The sequence below is a fragment of the Brienomyrus brachyistius genome, chromosome 3 (assembly GCF_023856365.1).
Source record: "Brienomyrus brachyistius isolate T26 chromosome 3, BBRACH_0.4, whole genome shotgun sequence".
In the NCBI taxonomy this organism is placed as follows: Eukaryota; Metazoa; Chordata; class Actinopteri; order Osteoglossiformes; family Mormyridae; genus Brienomyrus; species Brienomyrus brachyistius.
Window position 1 is genome coordinate 26,458,101 of NC_064535.1, and position 26,011 is coordinate 26,484,111.

The window sequence follows — 26,011 nt, forward strand, 5'->3', positions numbered from 1 at the left end:
GATATATTTGTTCGGCAAACACATGAAAAATAGATTCTCCTATGCAAACATATATATTTTATCTCCCACAAATCATTGGCGTTTCCACAGCCAACGTGGTTCCCCGTGGGCCGTCTTAAAGCTTCATCTTCTTCAAACCAATGAAAAGGGGAAGTTCCAGTGCCTTTGACTTCCACCCTACTTGGACAAATATGGATCCCAGTCTCCCCCAGGGTAGAATTCTGGCACCACGATGCTTGGAAGCGAAGGCCATTAGTGGGGGTGTCGCCGTGCAGAGCTGGAGATGTTTTCTTGGGGGCAGGACCTTTAATGACGGCATGGAGACAGATAAGAGAGGGCTGCAGCTGATGTCTGTCTTGATGGTCCTTACTCGTGTGCCTGTAATATGCCATTGTTTGTGGAGCTTGACGTCTCCTACCGATTTACATCCCCGCTACTCGCTGAGACTCTTATATATCGCACAGAACCTTACATATTCCCCCACCGAACAGCTGTATTCACCCCCTTTATTAGAATCAGAAAACCTTTATTATCCCAGAGGAAATTGCTTGTAACTGCAGACTACAAAGTACACAACTACACAAAAGACAATAAACAATACAGGTACCACATACAAGAAAATCTCTATATGAAATGAAATAAGTGTAACATACGGAGATGGTACTAAAGAAATGGGTGATAATGAAAATAAGAACTATACTGTTTTGCTAAAAAAAAGTAACAATTTTTGCAGGTATAATACTGCATGAAAAAAGATAGATAGACAAAGTAGTGTTTGATTTGTCCTGAGTGATTTACTGGTTGTGTCTGATGATCTTCGGAAGGAATGATTCCCCATTATATGTTGAGGGATCTACGACCAAACCTGCTCTTCTGTCCAACCACTGTGAGGCAGGTGAGCGGCATTGTCTGTGATCGACCGAAGTCTGGACAGCATCCTTCTCTCCGCCACAGTGTCGACAGTCCCTCCAGTCCCTCGGGAATCGACCCAGCCCCCCGATCTGCTTGTTGAGTCTGTTAGCATCTGCCACCTTCACCTTTATACCACAGGCTGGAAAACTGTGATCAGCTGTGTGTCCAATATGTGCATCTCCCCTGCATTTCAGTGCAAACATCTCAGGTACCAGGAGCTGGACATTTAAATGAGATGTGTATGAGATGTGTATGTATTTGTTCTGACACAGATACAAATGCTGACACTGGTAGACTGCACGCAGTATACACTCTCAATATTTTCAAATCCGAAGCAAGTATCAGTTGCTGGACTTTGGACCTGGACTCCCCCACAGTCTCCTGCTTATGAATAAATGGCTTTTCACAGTCTCCACAGCCTCTGGTTCTTATTTCATTTCTAGGCACAGTTATTGTGAATATCATTTCGGGCTCCTGCTGACTGACGGGCGACAGGTGTCCGCCGTCTCTGCCAATGGGATGTTTTTGTAGGGAAGTGGAGAGATGGGAAAATTTCCTTCCCTCTTTACTAATTGAATAGATTACGGTACTTCCCACTTTGTAGTGCAGCTAGAATTATATGGAATATATTTGCAGCAGTGGTCATGCTTCAGTTTTAGAATGATTTTATTTCTTGTCCAATGTCATGCTGTCCTTCATGTGCACTCTTTCCAGACTTTTCCAGATGTTTCATACCTTTTTAGCTACAGGTAAAACCCCCCCAGTAAAACCCCAAGATCCATCATTGTTTTGTTTGTCCAGTGTTTGAGCCAATGAAGCCCAAGTTAGCTAACCAATATAAATTGGCAGGATTTTTATTATGCACTGGCTCTAATAATGAAGGTTTCCGGGTCAATAGCTCTCATTGTTGATGGTCACATAAATGAACAGCGTATAAACCGAAAGGGACAGAAGCCCACGTGTCTCCACTTAACTCGACGTTCCGGAACACTGTCCGTCAGGATGGCGCTGCAGCATTCCGGAATGGAGGCCCAGTGTGCTTCAGTCTCGCGGCGGCCTGCAAACTGCCCGTGGTTCATTGTCCTGCATCTTATCCGTGGAGGAGTAAAGGCTGGGAAGCATTGAGAAATTTGAGGCAAAGATGCTTCTTTGTTTGATTGTGCAGGTTATGTGTCAGCTGAAATAAACAGACAAAGACCAAAGAACACTGTTTAGGTCAGTGGTCTTAAACTGGACCCCCAACAGATAGATAGATAGATAGATAGATAGATAGATAGATAGATAGATAGATAGATAGATAGATAGATAGATAGATAGACCAGCAAGCATGCAGATAGACAGATAGATGTAGAAGCAAACTGCTGGTTTATAGTAGCTGAATACACACATTCAGACAGTGAAAAGACATCTAGACATTAATAGACAGTAACAATAAATAATAGACTGTTGCAGTACAAGGAATGTAAGGGAAGGTATTACGTGGAATTCTGTAGTAATGACTCAGAAATGAAATTCCTGTCCAGGAAAAAAAGTTTCCTATCCAGGAAAAAAATCAAATAATTTAAATTTTGTTTTATTTGAGCCAACTCGGTGATCTGTTTCAGTGCTAGAGGTCTGGAGACGATGGGGTACATGAGGCTGACTGGCTTCTGTTCCTCTACCTATCCGGGAATGTCCGTCTCGCTAGACAGAGAGGGGAAATTGTGAGGTTTTCTGAAGCTGGGAGAATCGATGTCCCAAGTGCTTCTCGTTGTCTGACATCCTGAAACTACGTCACAAATAGCATTGCTAGTGGGTCCAGTGTAAACTGATAATAAAACGGGCGCAGTGGAGAGGCCACATATGACCTTACAGTGACATTCCGGAAGACGCCGAGACAGCTGGTTGTGCTGATGCGATTGGCTCGGAGGGGGGAGGGGTATGTGCAGGTGTGCTTTTGCGTTTCCGCAGCAACCGCCATTTCCCTAGGTGGCCGCAGTTTTCTTTCCATTGATCAATTGTTATCGTTCGTTCTGACTTTCACTGTACTGGAGGCTGAGCTCAGAGGTATCGGTAGGCAGCGATTGACGTTGGCGTCTCCCAAGCCGTGGTCATGCTCGGAAGGTAACCGGACTCCGTAATGCCTCTGTGGTGGGCCATGCCAGATCCCAATAAACCAATCAGATCGCAATCCGTTTTGGGAGCCAGCAGAAAAAGTTGCCAGTGGAGCCGAATCGCGGGCGCCGACTGTGAGCGCCTGATGTTCCCGCCGCCGCAAGCATCTCGCAGTCCTTTCAGAGCACGCTCTGTGTGGCCTGGCGTCACACTGACAAGGGAGAAGTGGCCAGTCCTTTCAAAATGAAAACACTCACGCTGTACGCCAAGCCACCTCGAATGTTCTCATTGTGGGCATGTAAAGGAAGGTAAATCGAGACTGCGCTGTGGGCATATCGGATGCCAGTGAGGAAATAACAGGTGACTGGGAGGTTGGAGGTGATTCATTTGGAGGATTTTCCTATAACAGCTGATTTTCTGCAATGCTTTGTAATAAATCAGCGTCATCGCCCCTCTGTGAGCGTTTGGTTTGGCCTTCTGACAGGCGATGTCACCGGTTTCCCCTCGCAGGGCTCCCATTGGTGGGTCGCTGCATCAGACCTTTTGTCTGTTCCTCTCTGGATCCTATTAGACCTTGGTGTGTGTGTGTCTGTGTGTGGGGGGGGGGTGCTGGTGTTGTCCACTGGTTACCCGCCTGCAGACACCTATTCATCATCTGCGCCGGCCTGTCGGCATGTGTTTATTTTTGTGGACTTCGCCGCCCGCAGAGGACGGCCTCAGTCCCGCCATGCCAACTGGGAGAGATTTAATTTACAGTGTTTCCACCGTATTCACTGATTCTGACTCACTGCACTGGAGGCCAGTCCACTTTACCATGTTTCATTTTGTGAATTGGTGCTTAATTACGCTTAATTTACAACTGGGTCTGGATCCTTCTCCTGACATATTCTCCATGATCCCTTTTTTAAAATTCTCCTTATTGAGCTACATAATTCATAGTACATCTATTATCCTTTTATAGTTAAAATACATTGATTCATTTGTGGGTGTCCAGAGCCAGTCTCTCAAGCTATTGGCACAAAGCAGGGGATAACTCAAGACGGGGCGCCAACCCATCGCAGGGCACACACACCATTCACACCAGCCAAGCAAGGCCTAACCAGTTAGAACGCCGCATCCTTTCTTGAATGAGCCCCTCCCCAGTACATGAGGTAGAACCGCGCCTGTTTTCCCCTTGACTGAGATGAGCCCGGTTCTTAGACGCATTTGAGCGGTAGCCTTCCTGAGATTTGTCAAAATAGGCCAAGAGTGAAGAAAACCAGACGGATCAACACTGCTTTGTCCATCCCCCGGATTTGTCAGGGCAATTTGGGAACTCCACTGCACCTTAGCATGTTTTTGGGTCGTGAGGGGAAACCAGAGTACCGGGAGGAAACCCCCTGATGACATGGGGAGAACTTGCAAACTCCACAAACATAGAGCCAGGGCAGAGACTCAACCCCTAGACCCAGAGGTATCAGGCAAGAGTGCTAACCACTGCACCGCCATGCCATCCCAGTTAAAACATTTAAACGATTTATTGGTTTAGTTTTGAATGCAGATTGAAGACGGTAGTTGATATTTTCAGGTGAATAGGCTTCATCTAACACTGAAACCGCCGTCGACCCAGTCACTGCTCGGCTTCCATTTGCTCTTTAAAACGAAGACACTCTTGCAGTTTCCCCGCTTCCTTAATTGATTGTTTCCAGTATGAATATCAGGGTACATATATATATGTATTTTTTTTCTCCAGCAGCTGCCAAACTCACTCTGCTCTCTTGAATGTCAAAGCTGCGGTTGCTTATAACCAGGCCCAATTCCACGCTTCAGCAAAATTTCCCACCGGTTTAGTTTCTCGGGAAGTAGTTGCAGTGACGCAGCGCTTGCGCCGTGCGGCGCGCTCGGGCGGGCGACAGATCCCGCCGCTGCCTCTTTGCCACACTGTGCAGTGCCAGGAAACCTCAGTGTACATGCTGTGTGTGTGTATGCCAGTTATTTTTTTTTTTTTATTCTTTTTTGGTCTCTCTGATTCTTGCAATATCTGTTTGTTCGGGGGGGCATATTCCTGTTTGCGCGCTAAAGAGCCGATGGCGGCCCTTCCTATTTTCGTCAGGCCCTGTGAGAAAGTCCGGCGCGCTGCCCTGCGTCCCTTCTGCCCGCGCTCTGAGAACAAAAGTGGGCGGAGGAAATACGGCTATAATACTTCCTGCCATTTAGCGGCATTGTTTATCCGGCCCGATACTCGAAGGGGAGCTTCCGGGCAGCCAGGCTTTTTCTGGCAGGTTATATGGTGACAGACACGGTATTTACAGCTGGGTTCGAGCGCTCGGGCCCAAACGCGGCCTGAGCCTCGCTCGGGGCTCTTTGTTTCGCTGCGTTCTCATGGGCTGCTGCGATACGGCCAGGTTATAGAGACCCAGCCACCCACAGGAAGTGTGGTCAAATAGCACAGTACACTTAAGAAACTAGTAGAGAAGAAATCATTTAAATTGCAACATGTCAAGAAAGCATGGCTGTATTCGTTTTCTGCTGGCCCTGGTAATGTTGGGGGCTCCCTGCACGTTTCACATTGCGAGCGCTGCATGGCAAAGAAACGGCGCATTTTGCTGAGTTTTACTGGCTTTTAATGAGCGCAATCTCAGGGGCCCTGCGATTTGACTGAGGACTAGCAGTATTTCCTTGCATTTTGACCTTCTTTGGGGATTTTGCGGATTCTAGACCACAATGTCGGCCTCTTGGAAACATGCAGAATGCCTGCAGTATCAAATACATTATCTGAGCGTAGCTTTTAAGCGGTTCTTCTGCATTGCTGAAGCATTCACCCCTTCATCCATTCATTCGTCCATCCATCTATGCAGTATCCATTCCTCTTATCCAGTTCAGAGCAGTGAGGCAGTTAATATTTAAGAACTGCTGTCTGTTACTGAGATGCTATAAATCTGAACTGATTATGCCTTTTGTCCTCCATCAATAAAACCACAAAAACCTAATAACTGAAATAAGAGTGGAAAACTGGCAGCATGGCGAAATAGACTCAAAGCATACAGCCCTGAGTTCTTGTAATTTCAAATGGACTTTGTGGCAGCAATGGCACAGAGCACAACTTCGTAACTCTGATTCCCGATCAGATATCCATGCTGTAACTTCCCTGGCGCCCCTAATCCCGACATTTGTAGCGAGAAGAGGCAACCGAAGGCATTTGGAAATCGAGTCGGCTCCAGCTGCTGGGGGAGGAGAGTGAAATCCACCCTTTTAGCGAGTAAGTGAGACTGGAACAAAGCGGACCGTTGATGGACAGACTAGTTCCTCCGGGACAGGGCTTCTCCTTGAGTTGGTGGTGGTGGTGGTGGTGGTGGTGGGGGGGGTGTCTGTTTGGGAGCAATGTGGGTACTCCACTCATTGGGGGGGTGTCTCTTTCGGCTCCTCTCTCCTCCCTTGGGTTCCTTCTGAGGTCATACCAGACTATTCTCAGCCTGACAGCGTGATAAAATGAGTCTGACAGCTTGTGGCAGGCATAGGAAGGTCTAGGACACTGAAGACTTGGAGGAGATTCCCCTACTTCGTGTCTGTATTAGTGTTTTGTCACTGATATTAAGAATCCCGATTGACATCAGAGAAGTACGACTTGAACCTAGTATCCAGTCTGGCATTTCTGCATTAATGTATAAAATATAGGAAACACTATGACCTCATTGAGACATTACTAAGCACACTTCCTGACCGAGCAGCTCTCGTACGTAGCCAGAGGCCCTCTGAGTGATTAGTCGACAGAAGTCTTTGAGTGTTGCCATGTGCTAAGTGCTTAGCTGAGCCGAACGGTGCCTGTTTATCTTCTCCTTGGCAGTGTCAGCTTCAGCCCTTTGTCACGCCTGGATGTGGCGAAGTGCACAACTCGCGCAACGGTGACCTCTGATGCACAGTGCGATGGGATGGCTGATTTGTTATTAAGAACCGGTGCTTTGTCTGTTTGTACACTATTAACCATTGACTTGATACCTTACATGCCGCCATTTCTGGCCATGGTTTGCTGGGCTCTCTCTCCATTTTGTTTCAGAAAAGGGTGAATTTGTTCTAAATGAAACTCTGGTCTTTGTGTGCCAACCTCAGACTTGTAAAGCTAACAGAGACTGGCCCTTTATTCCAAGCTGGGCTTGTATGTGTAAAAAAAAAGAAATATTTTATATGTAGCTGTTTTGCTGATTAGGGGGCCTTGCCCAGGCAAGGCCTAACCAGTTAGAACGCCGCATCCCTTCTTGAATGAGCCCCAGTACATGAGGTAGAACCCCCCCTTGACTGAGATATGCCCGGTTCTTAGATGCATTTGAGCAGTAACCTTCCTGAGATTCCTCAAAATAGACCAAGACAGAAGAAGACCAGAATGATCAACACTGCTGTGTCCACCCCCCCGCCCCCCCCAGCTTGTCAGCCGGAGTCCCGCTCCAGAATTAATCATGTCTCTGACAGGAACTGATGCTCCCGTCTCTGTGTGATAACAATCTATGTGGTTTATATTCCGTCAGATGTGTCTTCATGGTAGAAACTTCAGAATCTTAAGAGTTTAATGGTATGATACAAAGTCTGGTGAGAATGGTGTCATAAGCGGGGATAATTGCGTATGATTGTGGCCGTCTGTTTATTTTTCATGTCCGCTCGTATGCCAGTCGGACCGTCCTGTTTTCCCCACTTAGCACCGCGTAGTGGAGATGAAACGAGTTTGTTGTCGTCTGGTTCCTCTCCCAGAGTCTGCCTGCTCCCGGTACCTGTGGGGGCTCTGTGCCCCTGTCACTTACGCTGGATGTCACAGAGCATGCCTGCCCCCCCCCCCCATAATCTCGCGTGAGAAGACAAAGCCCAGAATCTGCAATGTCACTTCACACCCTCGGCCGGGAAGACCGTCAAGCTGCAGGGTGACTTTTTCTCACGATTCCGAAGAGAAGCACATCCAACTGAAACTCTTCGGAGATGGAAGTCATTTGTACATTTTTTTTTCATATTGGATATGGCTGGAATTTTTGCAGTGCCTGAGCTTGTAAACACTAGCTGACATGATACAGTACCCTGCTAAAGGTACACTATATTAGCTATTATATAATCATTGTCTTTTGGATAAGGCGGGCTGTTCTGGTGAATGGGTTCATCATTATTTATTTCATCGGAGTTCCCCTACAGTCCCCCAGCTCTGAGTGGATAATATTCCTGAAATTTATATGGTTTCTGTTGATGTGCTCATTTTTATTACCCATCAAATGAGGAAATAATAATGGCTCCTGACAGATGTACCTAACGTCACCATATCTCGTGAATGGCGTCGATGTGGCAGGGAGGGGGCAAGTAATGGGAGGTTCTCCACTCTGATTTTCCCTGGCGATCTCCAAGCGAGAAGCCGGGACTGTGGAGGTCACACGCACAAGGACAGTGTGCTGACGCGCGTCGCTGACGGGGACCTGGAGGTTATGGAGGCGATCCGGCTCTGGCGCCGGTACGTGACGTACCCCCAGGGCTCGCAGATGGGGATTCGGGCTGATTACAGCTGGCATGTCGCTTATCGTCTCTGCCTCCCCCTTCAGATTGATATCAGTAGTATCACTTCATCCATTTCTAGCTGTTTCCCTGCAATATCAGTCCACAGTATAGAAGCCTAAGACTCGGGGCCTGAGAGGCTGCTGATTTGAGTAATACCAACAGGTGACCATTTGACTTCACCTCTCTCTCTCTCCATTCAGCTGTAGTGTTATTTTCTTATCCCCCCCCTCCATGTGTCCAAATTATAACTGCTAAGGGTTCAAGTAAGTGAGCTGAATGCCAACTAAATGATGGTATTTCAGGCCAGGCAGTGAGTGATGTTTCCATCACACTGGAGGGTAATTGTGTTTTGCGTGTGCTTATTATCGTGGGGAACTGAATTCCTAAATCTCCCTTGGAACAAAGAAGTGAAGGCCGAAACTGCCCCCCTCCCAACAGCGAGCGAGGGGGGCAGTTGATCAGGGTGATTAAGGACATGAATGCAGAGTATATTGAACCTATTACACTGTAAGTGGCATAAAAATTTGTTTATCCTGGTTGACTGGTTTGTGTAAATGTGACTGCAGATCCACACTGGACACGTATGCTTGAGTTATGTGGAAGCAGGAGCTTCCCCGCTCCAGGGTGAACCTCAGGGTGGCCAGAATCCCCTCACAGCTGGTTAAGAGCACAGCTGGACAGCTCTTCAGTCACTCAACCTGCCATCGAGAGCAGCTGAGTGAAATTCTTTCACTGTCACGTGGCTGAGGTCCAGTGTCACTTGGACTCCTTTTTAATGCACGTTCCGTCAGTGGAAATTAACGGCAGCTGTTGGCGAAAGACCCTGAGCCTACACTGTTAGGACGTCCTGTCTGGACGAACCTGAGGCAAGCAAGAAGGCGCAGCTGAAGAGTTATGAGATTTCAGCAGTGTCATACTGGTCTCAACCAGGAAAATACCAGGAAGACCATCTAATGGACCAGTGTCTCATTTGCATATAAATACACAGCCTCTCTAAAGCTTACATTTATATGTTGCTCCTAAATAACCTGTCAGTGGAGACCTACTCCAACCCCTTTCATGCGTATTTCAAATTATTTGCTAATATAATTAAGCAATAATGCAAATCAGCTGCATTGACCTGGACTTATGTTTGCCGCGAACCTGCATAGGTACACCGAGATAAAACAGGAGTAATTGACAAGTTGCGCACTTCATCATTTGTGCACGGAAATGAATTCAGACAAAATATCGAGTGACATTAATGTGCACTTCAGATACACCGGAGGTTGTGAAGCTGTCAAATTGTCATAATCACAGTCTCCATTACTGGCTGCTGAACTCAGTGGTTAAAGCAGTGTAAACAGACTGAACTTAGGGAAAATATAAAATGCATCTCTGTTCAGCGCGCTTCCGTGTAAGACTTCACTCGCTCTGCATTCTGCATATTTTCAGCTGAACTGACAAACCCGTTGTCTGTAGTACTGGTGCGACTGATCGGGGTATTGTAATGGAAGGGGGGTGGGGGGTTCAGATCATTCCGGGGGCCCTAAGTGACTGGGGACCTAAAAAGTTGGAATATAACTGAATTGGTCGTTTGGGGACCCAGTATGGTATGCTTTCCTGGGGTCTAAAATTACTAGTGGCCCCCCTGGCAAGTGTATGAGAGTATTCATTAGATCACAGAATGATAGAAAGTTAGGATCCTATAAGCTGGGCTGCTGAATCAGTCGTTCTTTTTCCGCTGTCATCACTGAGACGAGAGCAATGCTCAGCACCTTCAAACATCTCAGGAAAATGTGCCAAATGCCCAAATTACTCAGATTCCAACTCTTTTTGTTTATTTCATTACTTCTACTCCTGGGTTTTCATCACAGAAGCATTCTAGTGTTTGCCATTACTACGGTAACGGAAACATGAAGCGAAACCTTCCATTTTTTTTCCTCCACGATTTTGAGCATGATGCATTTGTGTGGTCAGCCTAACCCCCGGTTGCCCTTGCTCTTGGCTGGGCGCAGATGCCCTGCCGAGCCTGACGGACGGCTTAGTTTCGATTAGCGGGCTCGTTCCCTGGCTCGGGTTCTAGACCAGAGAGGTAGAGCGAGGCCCTGGGGGTGCGCGTGGGATAAATGGGGTCGACAGGGAAGTTTAATTTGTGAAGAAAAGTCCGGCGCCCTGCTTAATCCCACGCACTGAAAGCGAGGAGCTTTAATGGGGATTAAAATGTGGAAGATGCGGGATCTTGACCCTGTGAAGTAGGCTGGCCAGCCACAGGAAGGTTCTGACAAACCAATGCCATTATCGGTCTCCAGTTAACGTATTATCGTATTATTATGGAAAAGTGTTGCTGTAAATTTCATTGTGCTCTGAGTTCAGGGCCGGTTACACACGACGGCACTTTGAGGTTTGAGGTTGTTCCCTATAGTTAATAGAGCGCTCCTGAGTGCATATAGTGAAGCCAAGTTGCTTCATTTTATTCTGGACTTGGACCACGCTGAGATACAGCTTGTAGGCCAGATCTACATGACTCTGTAGTTATCTTGAATCGCCGCAGACGTTTCCTCTTCCTTTCCTCTTCTCCATCAGTCGTGTCTGTTTGTTTATCCGGTCACGGATTTGTTTCCAGATTGGTTTTTGAGGCTGTGTGACTGTGGTGTCACTGTTTCTTCTGATTAAGTGTAATGAAACGCCCTTTGTGGAGAGACCTACAAGTGTTGGGCCGCCTACTCACAGACTCACATTGAATCTGGCAAGTACAGCCTAGTTAATCTTTCTCTTTGACCAAATAAGACTCTCAAGCTGCTGGGTGTGTGTTAAGTAACAAGGAGGTCATGTTTTTGTGGCTCTTCCTCTAATCAGTAGGACCTTCTGTGGAATGAATGGGCAATTCTTTAGCGCAGTCGCTAACACTCAGGCAATGGTGTTGATCAACGCAAATGTCCTTCTCACAAGGTACCTAATAAGGTCATTACTCATCCTGTGGATTTCCTGTCTGCGTCTAGACATGACTACATGATCACTTCCATGGAAATTTGAAATGACTTGACCTGAAGCTTGGATTTCACCCAGTGCTTGAAGTCTTTTTATGCTGTGATGTCACATGCTCTTGTAGCAACATGGACACACCGTACTTTTTTTTTGGACTGATTAACGTCCTTCTGTGTGGATGTTTAATTGTGGAAAGTCTATGACTGGTTCTAAGAATGGAACTGCATGACCTCTTTGAGCTGGATGGTTCTTTTTAATAGTATGAAGTGTTTTTCGATTATGCTGTTCTTGCAGGCACGCTGACAGGAAGCTGGAAGATAATAGGCCTGGGCACTGTGGTTTGAGTACATATGCGGCTGAGTGGAAATCTTGCGTACTTATGTACGTTCTCATTGAACTCATTGAACTGATATTACTGTCTGCACTTCATAGGCCTATGTAGGTAGATTATGGAGAAGAGGGGAACCTGGACCAAGAGACACCAAAGTGAGAAGCAAAGCAGTTCAGTTCAGAGCTAATAGTGAAATACCAACGTACTCTGCTGTCTTTGACATCGACTTTCTCCCTGAACGTTTCTCCTGCCTCACCCTGCACTGCCCTCCCCCCATAAGAAGCCCTGACTGGGCATTGGGCTCCTGCTATTCCTGATCTGGAGTTACTGTCCCTCCCATCGCATTTCCCATGATTCTGTTATGGCGAGGCCCCCCCTCCCCCACAAGTGTGTGCGTCGCACAGCCTGCATCGCCATGAAGCCCTGTCACATTTTCTAAGGTTAATTAAATCTTTCGGTCGCTACTGAAAGTAAAAGGAAACTTAACTGATTGTGAGGGTAGCAGAGGCAATGGAACTGGATCTGGGTGAGAAATGATGGACATTGCAGGTTCCTAGTCTAGGGGTTTTGGGAATGGGACAATAATAAAAAAAAAAGAATGTAAAATAAAAAAATCCATTGTTCCTTAGATTAATCTGTGCTTTCGATTTGTTTGGTGTGTTCTGCCTTTAACGTTATAAGAGGCCCTGGACTTTTCATATCTCATGCAGGAATTTCTCCCTCGTGTGATACTGGCCTGTGAGTCTGTATGGCAATTTAATTAAATTGCTTTTCGTTGTGCACCTCTTGTGAATTCCCTCGCCAGAAAAGCTCCACCATTGCTCCTTCTGTAGCTGCATCCTTGTATTATAAATTTTGTCCTCGTGCCTCCAGAGAAATAAATGGTTAGCTTGCTTTTCACACCCCAGTCAGCTGTTGAGCTAATTATGTCTTTTCCCCCCTCTCTTTTACCTTTTACCTTATTTACCTCAGATCTCTTTCTGTTTGCCGGCAAATTCTGCAAGTGTTCCCACTTCGTGCTTGATTGCTCATCTATTAAAGTTAACACATTTTTTTTTCTTATTTCATTTGTAAGACCCCCCAAAAAGGAAACTACTGAAATTAAATGTGTTGATATCTGGTGCAGTATTGATTACTGGGAACCTGCCTGTCATTTATGACCATAAGATGGGACAGGAATAGGAAGGCGTAGGAGTAACAAGATCGTCTTGTCATTCAGAATGACAGCTAAACGGCTCCTCTGAGTGTGTTAGAGCATCACTCATCGTGACGTCGGCTCCCTTCGTCCTCGCAAGCCTCTGGGAACCTCAGACTCCCAGGCCGTGAGTTGGTAAGCTGCAGAAGAGGACACTTTGATGTATCACTGCTACTTCTTGATGTGCGTTGATGTTGCAGGGTGAAAATAAAGGGCTTACAGGCCATTGGTTGAATCTTGAGGCAATAAGGAAGATTGTTAATTGATCGGGATTTATGACATGAAACAGTAAGATACTTCTTCCATAGAGACATGCATGGATTTAATACTTTTCAGTTTCACTCTCTTAATATTATTTTGCTGTTATGTTGGGGAGTGCGGATATTAAGCATATTTTGCTATAAATAATGTAGTAGCCTGACAGATTTTTGAAATAGCTGGTAATTATATCTAGTATCTAATGTAATGCCCTATTGCCAAGGCCTGATGTTATCGTTTGCTGGGCAAAGAACTGCAAAATTGACTGCTTTTGCTGTAATGTAGCTTGCGGTGACCATTTATTTAGCAAACAATGCTTGTTGAATTAATATTTATAAACTTGTTTAATCTACTGGTAAGTACGCTGAGAGGGAAGGCGTGTTTTCTAAAACGATTTTTTTTTCCCCATGCAATACACAAAGATTTTTCTTTACTTTTTGTGCACTGGGCCGCATCCATCAGAATGAACAGACATCACTTAGCTAAATGCTCACCCATCACTTCAAGACCCGCAGTCCAGTGCACGTCGGACAACCTCACAGGCGTGAATAATACGGGGTTTTCGCAGTGGCAGCTACGCAGATGCCGTGAAAATGTTAGTTACCCAAGAATAGTTCATGGACTAGCAGAGCGTTAAAAATCACAGCTTCCCTCATGCATATTCCACATCGGAGCGTTAATTAATGCGCCACTCGGCCTGACACCCTCTGAAGTGAGTGTGGGGGCACTGGCCTCCCCCCACTAGCCTTCCCCCACCTATCCCGGCCGGCTGTGGTTTACGGCGGAGCCATCCGCATGATTGCTTCGCAGATCTGCACGAGGTCATAACTGCATGTCTCGCGACGTGTTAACCCTCGAGTCCCCAGCCAGTTTACAGTGCCTAAACAAGCAATCCTATCTGCTCGGCACACGATCGTTAATGTGTTGACCGTGTCGGTGTCAATGAGGCCATAACATGGATCACTTGATGTAAAATAAGATCTTAAATAGAGCCCCGGCCCCTCGACCCTATCATGACCTCGCTCCTCCCTTTGATTACCCATAATTCCTTTGGGTAGCGTGGCTTGTCAAGCAGCCTCCGCATTTCCGTAGTTTTGCCGCCGCTCGCGGTTGTATCTCATCACAAGGGAAATGTGCCGAACATGGCAGGGACCATTTTAGCCGCTCCTTCTGGAAACGGTTTGGGTCTCATTTTCTACGTTTCGTCTTCGTGGAATACATCTGGGACGATATTGTGAGCAGGGGAGCAGTACAAGGGAACCCCGAATCTGCATTCTCCAGGGAAGCCACTCTTTGGTCATGGTTATACATGCATACATACATACATACAAAAGGATGCTTGTGGTGGGTGAGCTGTCGGCTGCACTTTTCTGTGTGTTTCGGTGTGTAATGTATGAGTAACTTAAGTAGAATGTGTGTGTAAAGTATGCGTAAATTAAGTCGAACCTGCTGCAAGTGTCGCAGATGCTAAGGGAGCAGCTTTCCAAAGGGGAGCCTACAAATCTATCCTGATCCAGTCCATCGTTATTTTAGCCTTCTGGCTCTTTCCGTGGTGCTTTTACCTGCACTCCGGTTGGGGAAACATTCCTTCAGTCTGCTTCTCTTTGGACGCGATCCACAGTTCGGCTACTGGTTTTACGAGAGGAAGTCCAGCTGTAATTAAAAGCTCTACAGGCTCGCTGCCACAAGTTATTTATGTTGTAGAAAAATAATAAACAGACCAATGACACCTTTTCATCTCTCGGATCATGCGGGCAATACCAGTTGTCCATTAGCAAGTTGTTAAAACGTAAATGAAAATTATGCCTGTTCATTCCCCCCCCTCAACCGAATAGCTGATCCCTGGCCAGAAGATGGAGGTTTTTTTTAGGGTAGCGCTCTGTGTGAATGGCGTAATACATTAACTGAAAGATGACCTCCCCCCCTGTGGGCAAGTTCACCTACCCTCCGCTCTGTGGGGAACGTTCCGGTTCTGCCCGCGTCCCCCCGCCAGCGCACGTTCCCGCATCCACCTGCCAATTACCATCCGCCTCAGCTACGTATTAATCCCCGGCGGAAGCCAAACATCTGGAAAGGTTAACAAAACTTCTCTGGCTTGTTTTATGCTCGCATAAATCCTCAGCGCGTTTGTGTTCAGCCGTGTCCCCACCGAGTTTCCCCAGGACTCTCGCGTGGTCCGATTGCGTAGACGTGTCTGCAGCTGGTGTCGGACAGATGACTTGAAAAGCCATTAATTGCATCCCACTGGATGAGAAAGCCCTCCCCCTCTTATCAAGTGCTGTGATGGTCACTAGAATTTAGGTGCCACGATGGAATGATAAATAGCTGAAGTAAAAATCCCATGCCGTAATTGAATTGGTCGTCCCCTTCCTCATCATCGTCTCCGTGCGTCATCCAACGACAGTATGACTATGCTTCCTCCCCAGCGACCAAACGCTGATCATAAATATGGCTCCTGGCTCCAGCTCAGATATTTTAACGTGCACTACCTCATTAAGGAAGCAGGACTCCCTTAGTTCCGGCTATGTCTAATGGAGGCTGTTTGCCATCTTCAGCCTTTGCACATGACCTTTTAAAAGCAAACACAGAAGAAATGTGTGTGCCTAAGCAGGATTAATTGGAATTAAGAAAGGAAATCCATGCAACAGGAGCTGATGATTTAGCAAGCTTTTGATTCGGTGGGGCTGGAAAACAGTGTTTGGGGGGGGGGGGGGGTTTATCACCAAAGAGAGAGAGCACCATGTCAAGGTAGAATGTAAGCAAGAATACAACCCAGAAATGTCTGAATTCCAATGTAAGATTTTTTTTCCTTGCACTGAAGCGCAGCACTGTTAGCAGTGTTGGAGGTCAGCTCCAATGCATCGATTGCGAGGTGGTTCTGGCTGTACATGAGATACTGCATCCGGATTAATATATGTGCATAGCAAACACCTGGACCGCTTTGCGTTGATTTATGGGACAATCAATGCTGCTGACAGGAAGTACAGATGGCTGACACGGTGCCTCCCTGCCTCATTTTGCTTATTTATTTATGCCTATAAAAGGGAGGCTCTTTCAGACCCAGGGCAGGCAGTATTTGAGCTCAGTCATGCGGCGTTTCGATGGAGCTGCCAATTCTTCAAGGTTCTCCCATGTCCCCCTGGCATGGGACACACTCTCAGCTTGCCCGGTCTGCCAGCATTCAGAAGCAGGCGTAGATGTTTAAGGTGCACGTGAGCTGGAATGCAAGCAACTGTGTGCACGGGCGTATGTCTGTAGTGCGAAGACTCCGCCTCCACGACCCCCTGGGATTGGTCTGTTCATTATTCTTCCAAAAGCAACCATTAAAATTTAATCAGTGCAATGCAATCTTCTTCCTGGGGGGAGGCACCTTCTCACTTTCTTCTGCATGCGCTGGGGGGTTGGGGTCGAGTAGGGTTGGGGGGGGGAGGGATGCCTCGGAGGTTTCATGTGGGAATGGAAGGCACAGATGAGAGGCTGTCCTGGAATGATTTTATCCACGCCTTGTCCCTGCTCTGAAATGACTTCGTTGGGGATGCCTTGGGGATTTGGGCCTGGGAATAAGGCCTCTTGAAATGCCAAGAAGGTTTTCCAGACAGGCCTTCATCTGGAACTTGCCGTAGGAGACACCAGCAATGCTGCCGTTTCCTGTTATCCAAGAACTAGCTGTTTCTGCATGACTGCTTTGTTGGTGTGGCTGCTAGGGGTCGATATCAGATGGATGTGTTTCTGCTGAAGGACTATGCCGAGCCGGATGTGAGCGGTAGGGGATATTTCTCGAAACGTTTCTTCTTTCCTAGTTTGTTTAAAAGTACTGATGGACTCTGTTACCCATTTCTGTCTGCCATTTTGTTGCATAAGGAAAACACAAAACCATACTGAAATCCTTTTCGTCCAATTCCGAACGACGTTCAGAATCGCACTGATGCGCAAAATTATTTCTTCGAGCGCGATGCTCGATGTAAAACAGGAAGAGGTTTTCTGTTGTGCGTATTAAACCACAAGCATCGATCACCTCTCACCTTACGCCCTTCGTAGCCCGTGCTGCGTTTGAGGTGGGAAGAGACAGAATTATCCGGCAGCAACAGGGATTTAATGAGCTGGTGTCAGGAGTACTTTGCACGGAGCTGCATGAAGCTCGTTCCTGTGATCCTGCAGTCCTGAAGACCAGTAGATCTCCTGTGAAGGTCTATGTGTCCGAAGGCAGCAATGCTCTGGTCTCCGGGGTGGTTCATCACAGTCAGTCAGCCTCTCCTCCGCTGACCCACTGTCCTCTAGGAGTTGTCCAGGCCTGTATACGTGGCTGACAGTGGGTTTGAAGGCCAGGGTGATCGTGGATCTCTGACCGATGTAGCAGACTCCATAAATCCATGGGGGTTTCAGCTTTGCGCTCAGTCCCGCCTCCAGTCTGGGATGGTGAGGAATATAAAGTGCCCAGCTGGTGATATTTCTTTTCTGCCACCATTTCTCTGACCCAGGAAAACCAAAATGAGCATGAATGACTAAAAAATACAGCTTTCAGTTCCATTTATTCCAACATCGCCCTGAAATCCAGTGATGGCTGTAGATTTTAATAGCAAAAGATATATTTAGAATGGCCTTATATGCTAGTTTATAAGGACTTGTACCGCAAAAAAACGTTCTTATTGATTCCATCTGCTATGACATTATTCTTTTAATATTAGTTTTTATTTGAAGTGACTTATTTAACGTTAACTTTAAGATTTTTATCCTTGTTTATGTGTTTATGTGGCCATTCTTTCCCCGCGCGGCCTGTAGTTTTTTATCAGACATGACGGTTCTTTGATCATAGCATGAGCTAAAGGGAAATGTGAATTCAATCGTTCCTTCGCTTCCTTCATGGAACAGCGGCGTCATGGGCGACGATGCCTCTGAGACCCTCTTTAAGGTCTAAGGAGGATCGCTTGGCACAACACAGACGGGTGTAAATGAGTTTCCCCTCTTAATAAACATCAGAATGTCCTTTTTGTATTTAAAAATTGGGTGGTTCAGGCTTTCGGGCTGGGCTGTTTAAATAGTGAGCTCAGACTGAAGACATCAGTCTCCCTTGGTTATGTATGTGCTCACCTTTGGAAATAAGGACGGCGTTTACGTTTATTTAGAGAGCACTTTTGATAAAAGCTGTGTTACCCAACCTGGTCCTTGGAGACCCCCAGCCGCTCCACATTTTTGCTCCCTCTGAGCTTCCTGTCAGACATTTTGACTTGGGGTCCCTGAGGACCAGACTGGGAAACACTGGTCTAAAGCATATGTTCCCAAACTTTTTAGCCCATGACTGGGGGTGGGGGGGTCTCCTCAGTTAATTTAGATGGGTTTCTCTTGGTAGCATTATCTCAATCGACCTGTTGCGGTTACTGTGGAAATGGAATTTTTTTTTCATGTTTTTAAAATTTTATAAACGTATTGGGTCATCTCGTGACCCCCACTTTGGGAACCCCCGGTCTAAAGTGATGTACAATTGAAGGTCAGAGAAGAGGGTCAGGCAGTGTCCCTGGAGCAACTGGGCTTAAATGCTCAAGGACCCAATGGTGACATCACTCTGCCAGCTATGGGATTTGAACTGGCGACCTTCCCATCACACAATCGCGCGTATAGAGTTCCAGCCCACAGAGCCACATGTTTACGATTTTATTCTGATGGACATGTCAGTTGAAAAACCTTGACGTGAATGTTGTCCGACTGGAGGAACATGCTCCCCATGTCACCTTTGACCCCGCTTTTGCACAGCCGTTGAGTAGCGCGTATGTTGCTGGCTGTGAGAAGGGGGGGTAGAGGGGGGATTAGTGACTTCTGGATCAGCACCCCTTTGCCTGTTAAACGTTCATGCTTAGGAATTGAGATTTCACAGCACCTTAGCGGCTCTACATCACACCAGGCATTTCCAGCTGTCTCTTTATTCCTTAGTGTCATGCTCATTCGAAGAACCTGTCCTAGTCCTGTGATATTACAAGATTACGCAGCGTCAATTCCGTGCTGCGGAGACAGGAGGGACTCATTTAGATCCACAACAGCCCAAAAACGTAAGATGAATGTGATTCATAGCACTGTTGTTACTGAGATAAATGAAAAGCCAATTTTACAGGTAGGGTTTATGCTGTCAGTGGAGACAGGATGATCCTGTACTTATTTTAGTTTTTGACAGCTGCATTTGAGGAAAGAACAGAATTAAACCGAACAGCTGGTCTTCTTAACTTCTGCTGGGTAATTGGTTGGAGAATTGAAGAGCAAGTTTCGAAAACTCAGTCCATTTTTTGTTGTTTTTGAGATGAGACCACCAAACACCCGAAGTTAGGCTTCCTCGTCATATGTTTCAGGATCAGGAACCAAAATTCACTCAGTCCTTATGTAATGCAACAAACAACTTTTGTTAAATTTGCAAAACTCCATGGATGTTTTCTTGAACACCGATCCCATGGGCCGCGTGGACTTTGGAGTTCTGCTCTTCAGTTAATGATGGTTGGACGGGTCAATGACAGAACAACAGACAATGGTTTTCTAGCACCTGAGTACTGACATCACCCTGTAACCCAGAAGGGGCCAGGGTGCCACAGTGTGATACCAATACTCAGCAGGGCCATGGTTTTATTGTCCAGAATTGAACACAGAATTCCTTTTTTTGTGTCCTGACAGTTTAAGCCAAGAATAGCTGGGGTGGTTGGGGGTAAGGGATTGTTGGCAATGCTGGCACTTTCATAATTGCAAAACATGTGCAACCATTACCGTAAATCCCTGTGCTCCTATCAAGCCCCCCTAGTAAGGAACAAAAAGTGATACAGATGTCAAAATAAAGTTCCTTAATATGCAAAAGTAAAAAAATAAAGCTGTGTTTAGTTTCATCTCTGGCCAGGTGTCTTATAAGAGTGTTTCCCTCAGCCAGCTGATTGCCCAATACGAATATTGCAGTGGGTAGCGGCGCTCATTAATGGTGTGCATCTGCTCTGCAGGCAGTTACCACGACAACGGGGATGCCCAGGTCGTTTCCAGCAGGATGATGTCATCGGGCATCCATTTGAGCCTTCATTAACAGCATGTAGAAATGGCATTTATGGCTCTATACAAAACAAGGGAACATCATTGGCCGCTCAGGTCAAAACCTAGTTCAGCAGTATTTCCCATGGCCTTTGTCTAGCTGCTGCTGCTGTGTCTGCAGCTTTAAATGTCTCGCGAGGGAAAAAAAATCAATTTAATATTGTCATGAAAAATAGAAAGTGATTCACCTAGATTCAGGTCAGGCTATACTTGTACTCTCTATGGAGACTTTGTGTTTTCATTTCGGTAACTATTTTCTTCCTTCAGGTGATCCTGAAAAGTAAATTCTACATTCCCAAGTCTAAAAACACTTACATACCTCTAATCAGGGGCACGATATAGGGCTAAATAATTTGTAGCATAATTGGATTGGTCTGGGTTGGGGGCCTAAATATGATATACTTTCATGGGGTCCAAAACCTCTTGTGGTACCTCTGCCTCTAAGAATACTGAAGATTAAACAATGAATACGTAAATATGACGTTGTGTAAAGAGTTAAAGGTAGATGTGCCAGACCGGTTTTCCGGCATCTTGTGGATAATTTGACTTTATTGGGCAATGGGCGGTGCAGCTTGGTGAAGACGGTGATGTCAAACGGCAGTGAATGTGACGGTGGATCTAAGATTGCCTGTTATTTTCATGTTTTCATCTGCGCTAGCATTCAGAATACACGCACAGACAAACGGCCGGGCTTCTCATCATTAAGTCATTTTTTTTCTCGCTACTCTGTGACTGACATGTTGCCTATCAATTTGACTCTCCATGACTCATTCTCTTATTCTGTTGTTTCTGCTCAGATTGCTCACCATGGCAACTAACTCTCCCCGTATCTCAGTATAGCATAGTAGACTGTTGGTGCTGGAACTGCCTGTGGATGCCTTGCATAACCCATATTACCTGACACGGGTGGACGACTGAAGGGTCAAAAGACCCTTAAACTTTTATCGTTCACCTGCTGTGATACACAGGACGTCCGTAATATGTGTTTAACAGAAGCTTTCCTTGAAGGATGATGTCATACTCATGTGATGATTACATCACACCTGCACTTTATTTAATAGCCTTATAATCGACCAGCACAATTTAATCGTCCTGTCCTGTTGAATTATAATTTTTGCTTACTTAAAACTGTTAAATATAGCTGACAGAGGTTGTATGTGGAATTTGCCTGCTTTAAAAATGTTTATAGCTGAAGAATTTGAACTGGTTTTTAGTGTACGAGGAGCAGCAATGTTTATGAGTAATTTTATGTTAATTATTTGATTACGTGGTAGATGATAGCACCACAAGCACCTGCATAATCTTGAAGCAAGAAAATGAATTTCAAACCTGAATATCCTTTTAAACTATATATATATGCTAATCTAATAAATGGTGATGTTTTTTGGGGCAAAACCCTTTTGGTCAATGAATGTCAGTAGGGTTTCTAGCTGGGTTGAAGAAATGTCACTGTCGTGAAATTAAAAGGTAATTTTTTTATAGTTTGTTGTTGAATGTCACGTGATTTATTGTGGCTTGTAAAGGTCTCACTATTGAATTTTAATTAAATCTGGCTTTCTGAAGTCTTTTCTTTTATTATCAAGTAATGATAATGGAAATAAAATTGTGATATTTCTTATTTTCTCCTGTTGGATATTAAGTGCCTGAGAGTGACTGAAGAAATTGATCCATCCATCCATCCATCCATCCATCCATCCATCCATCCATCCATCCATCCATCCATCCATCTGTCTTATAACCATTTATCTTGGCCAGGACTGTGGGGGCCTGGAGCATATCCCAGATTTAACAGGGCAGAAGATTGGGGTACATTTTGTCAGAATGTAAATATACGGCAAAATCTGACTGTAATTTTGATGGATACTTAATACATTTATGCTAATATATTCATATACTGTACAGTTAATGCATATTAATAACTTGTACCGATGCAATATGTCCATGTGTGCATGTGTGTGTATATGTATTACCTTATTACCTTGGCATTGTTCCTTTTTTTCCTTTAGTTTTATACTGGTAATAAATTGAGTTGTTTTTCTTATAAAGGTCAAGGGCAGAGAAATTTTTTTTCCGGAATTCTCAGGTAGCTGACAACAATTTCTTGTCTGGAAACAGTGTCAGTCGCGAGAACATCTGACAGTGACATGAGTAACGTGGGCCGTCCCTGAAGCAGAACCAGCTTCACCAGTTTTACAGTCTCCAGGGCCGGCAGCTCCGCGGGCCTGCATCTGGTGCTGGTTTCGATGACGCTTAGCCCAGCGTCCTGAGGAGCGCGCTTGGTCGCTGCAGAGGATGATCTGGCAGCTTTAGTCCATGGGGTCAGGGCTCGTGTTGGAAATGCTGCCCAAGCATGGTTGCTGTATTGCATCACTTAAGGGGCTACACCAGTGTTTGCACTGTGCATGCCCACACCGCCATGTTTTGTCAATGCTGCATATTTTCTCAGTCAGTCTTGAAAGCCTCATGCACATGTTGAATACTGAGAGACATTCAGAACAAACTAATCCTTCTTCTTCTACTGACTGCCCCCCGTGCTCGTCCTACTTCTCTCGTTTTCACCCATCAGTGTTGTCCTTCGGGCGTAACCTTTACCGCGGTATCTTAGCATCCTCCTTCTAACTGACAGCTCGCTAAAAGAAAACATGAAGACTGCCCCTGTTCCTGACACCAACAATCATACCTGACACATGCTTCTTGTACGTCATGGTGCTAGTTTGCTCTGTTGAGAATACCCGTGGTGCAGATAAACCCTCATATGGGGGGGGGGGAGGGGGGGGGACAATGAAGCTGGCATCACAGACGATTATCAGCATCCATGTAATATTCATGACCTTTGTGTGTCTGCGCTGGGATTGCACTGATACAGTCGTGTGCGTCTAAGTATTTCACTCCCTGGCTGCAGTGAGAATCACGTGTGAGCCAATGGTTGTGACAGAAAATGAAATACATTCGACCCCCCCCCTCATTCCCATAGATAGCCATCTGTTTGGCAGGTGACTCCTGAACTTCTGAGGTTATATAGAGGCCTGACTGATATACATTCTTCCCCGTTGTGGGATTTTCCAGCAGACCAACTGGGGCCAACGGACCCTGTAGGCTTGGGCTCTTTTGGCCTGTGGTCACTGGTTAAAATCCTGGGGCGGATAGAGAGATGTCACTGTTGGGCCATTGACCTTCATCCCTTAACTGACCTTACTTAGCATAGACTTTAATCCCAGTTGCTCCTGGGATCCCTTCCGACCCTGCTGTTTGACCTTGATCTATACGTCGCTTTGAACAAACATGCATGTCCTAAATGTAGTATACAGCTAATGGACAGATATAATTCATGTATAATGTATAATTCATGTCTTGCGTTTGTTCCTGCACAAATCAGGGGTGACTTTTCTGGGATTGGCTTATTGGTTCCATCCATCCCTTCATCCATCTGTTACAGGGTTATGTGGGGAGCCGATCCCAGGCAGTATCGGGCACGAGCACTGTGAGGACTCTGAACGGGATGCCAGTCCAACACATGTCTTTTTATTTAATGTGCAGAAAGAATCGTTTGCTCTCACTCTTGGATTGTCTCTTACTTAAGTATTACTGTTCTGTTGTCCTCAGCATGAAGCCATTGTCTCAGAACAATAAAGAACAATAGAATGCAGCACATATAAAATCAGACGTCCGCATTGAAGCCTCTGGGCTTGCGGTTCTGACAATGAGCAACAACCTGTGACCTTAGGCCGCAAATGACCCACTACAACTTGGAGCAAATGGGACTTTTTTTGGGCTATTAAAGATTGGAGTGTAAAACCCGTAATTCTTTCATGTATACATATCATCATACTTTTGGTAACTTTTGCAAGCCCTGTTTTTTCTTGGTAATGTGACTTTGATTATGGTAAGAACACAGCAGTGTGTTTTCTCTCTTGAATGCCTTGATTATTTTCAGTGGCTATAAGAAATATTATTTTGTTTCAGATGCGAAGACCAAACCTGTGGACTGGATGCTATTTTGTCACTGGCTGAAAGCCAAAGAACTTGCCAACAGGTGGTTCTGCCGCAGAAGGTGTTCTGCTTGCTCACCATGTGCTGATCTGGGTTAATATTTACCTCTTCATCTGAATGCCGTGCGTCCTGCAAGGCCATCAGCCAATCAATGGAGCCCTTGGAGTTCTGTGAAGGTGCTTTTTGGGGACACAGTGCGGTTGGCTGTTTATAGCCCCCTCCCTCACCTTCCCCTTTGCTTGGGTATTTTGTTTTTTTTAAATCCGGGATAGTATCTGTTTTTATAAAGGGATGGATTTACCATCAGAAACAGCCAGGCATGGGAAGAAGTCAACAAGTCAAATGCTGGAGGACCAGAAGAAGGTAGGACTACTGATACTATCCCTTATGCTTCTTGTTTAATGATGCTCTCTGCTTTCACTTTGTTGCAATGGATCGGGACAAACTATGGCCCATAATGGAAATTCAGACTTTGGCAGCTCTTCACCTACAAATTTAATCCAGATTCCTTATGAGACACAAAATCAAAGTCAGACAAGTGAGCGAATAGTGTTAAAACATACTCTGACAAGATCAGTGCTTTAAAAACAGCTGCAGCCATGTAAACGCATATTAATATTAGGCTTGATGTGGGTGAAATAAAAATGAAGGACCAGGTAGGGAGGGACAGTAGTGTTAGGGTTTATAGTGTGGCTTACAGAAAGAAAAGAAAGGCTGGGGTGAGCAGGGGCGATTCCATGATGTTTTGGGGTGGGGGGAATAAAAGGGGCCATGAGTCATACAGAGGGGCCAACCTTATCATTAGCCAATGATATGTTTTGAATTAGTGAATGGCAAAGGAGGGGACACTGTGGGGACCAATCAGCTTTCAGTTGGAGCTAGTGCCCCTGTGGCTCCGCCCCCTACACACCCCTGGGGTGAGTAGAAAAGACCTCAAAAGGGCACTCATTGTGTAATGATTTGTGGAGTGCTGCTGGGAACGGTGCTTGTCCACCAAGCAGTTGTTTACAACTCCTTTGTGAAAAGAGATGCAGTATTATACCTTAGGGAATTTCTATTCAGAGTGTGGGTTGTTCGGAACTAAGTGTATCGGGCTTTAAAAGTTATTTTCTTTCTACTTTGTTCCAGTTCGTATTATACCACACTGCACAATCCAAATAAGGGTACTGGAAAATAAGCAAGTAGAATTCCTTGCAACACATTTCATGTGTTTGATTTAGCCTAATAGCGGCACCCCAAAGAATGTTTTCAGAGCTGTTTGACACACTCAGAGGAGATATCGATATGCTAATCATAGATTAGGCTTTCATCATGTCCGGATGAAGCTTTAAATACGCTGCCCTCTGTGACTTGTCCCTCATAAGTAAGTTTCAGATACTCGTGGCTAACATCAAACATGAAGTGCCAGTGAGTGCCTCTATTTGAAGGTGTTTCAGTCAAAGTGGATTTAATTAGGTCGAATGGCCAGACTGCATATTTTCTAAGGCCGAAGTATGTGGAAATAATGAAGGTCTATTATCAGTCGTCTTTGGGGGAAGACTGACCCTTTAGTGAGTGGTGACTGGATGGCTTGAAATAGTTTACAGAGCCAGCAAATACCATCATTATTCTGTGTAGCTTTACATTTTATTCAGCATTTAGAGATTCCAGTTTCCGGTAACAATTATGTCTAGAGTCTAGAGAAAGTATGTCCTGGTGCCATATGTTTAAAT

At 45.6% G+C, this 26,011-nt stretch overlaps 1 protein-coding gene across 1 annotated transcript in view; it reads left to right on the top strand.

The window, feature by feature from the left end:
* The window catches only part of LOC125738710 (neuron navigator 3-like), a 191,789-nt gene that overhangs the window by 16,303 nt on the left and 149,475 nt on the right, over positions 1-26,011 (top strand). The window contains exon 2 of the mRNA XM_049007917.1: positions 24,273-24,662. Coding sequence (XP_048863874.1) covers positions 24,591-24,662 — 72 coding nt within the window. The 5' untranslated portion in view covers positions 24,273-24,590. The remainder of the gene's footprint in view (positions 1-24,272; positions 24,663-26,011) is intronic.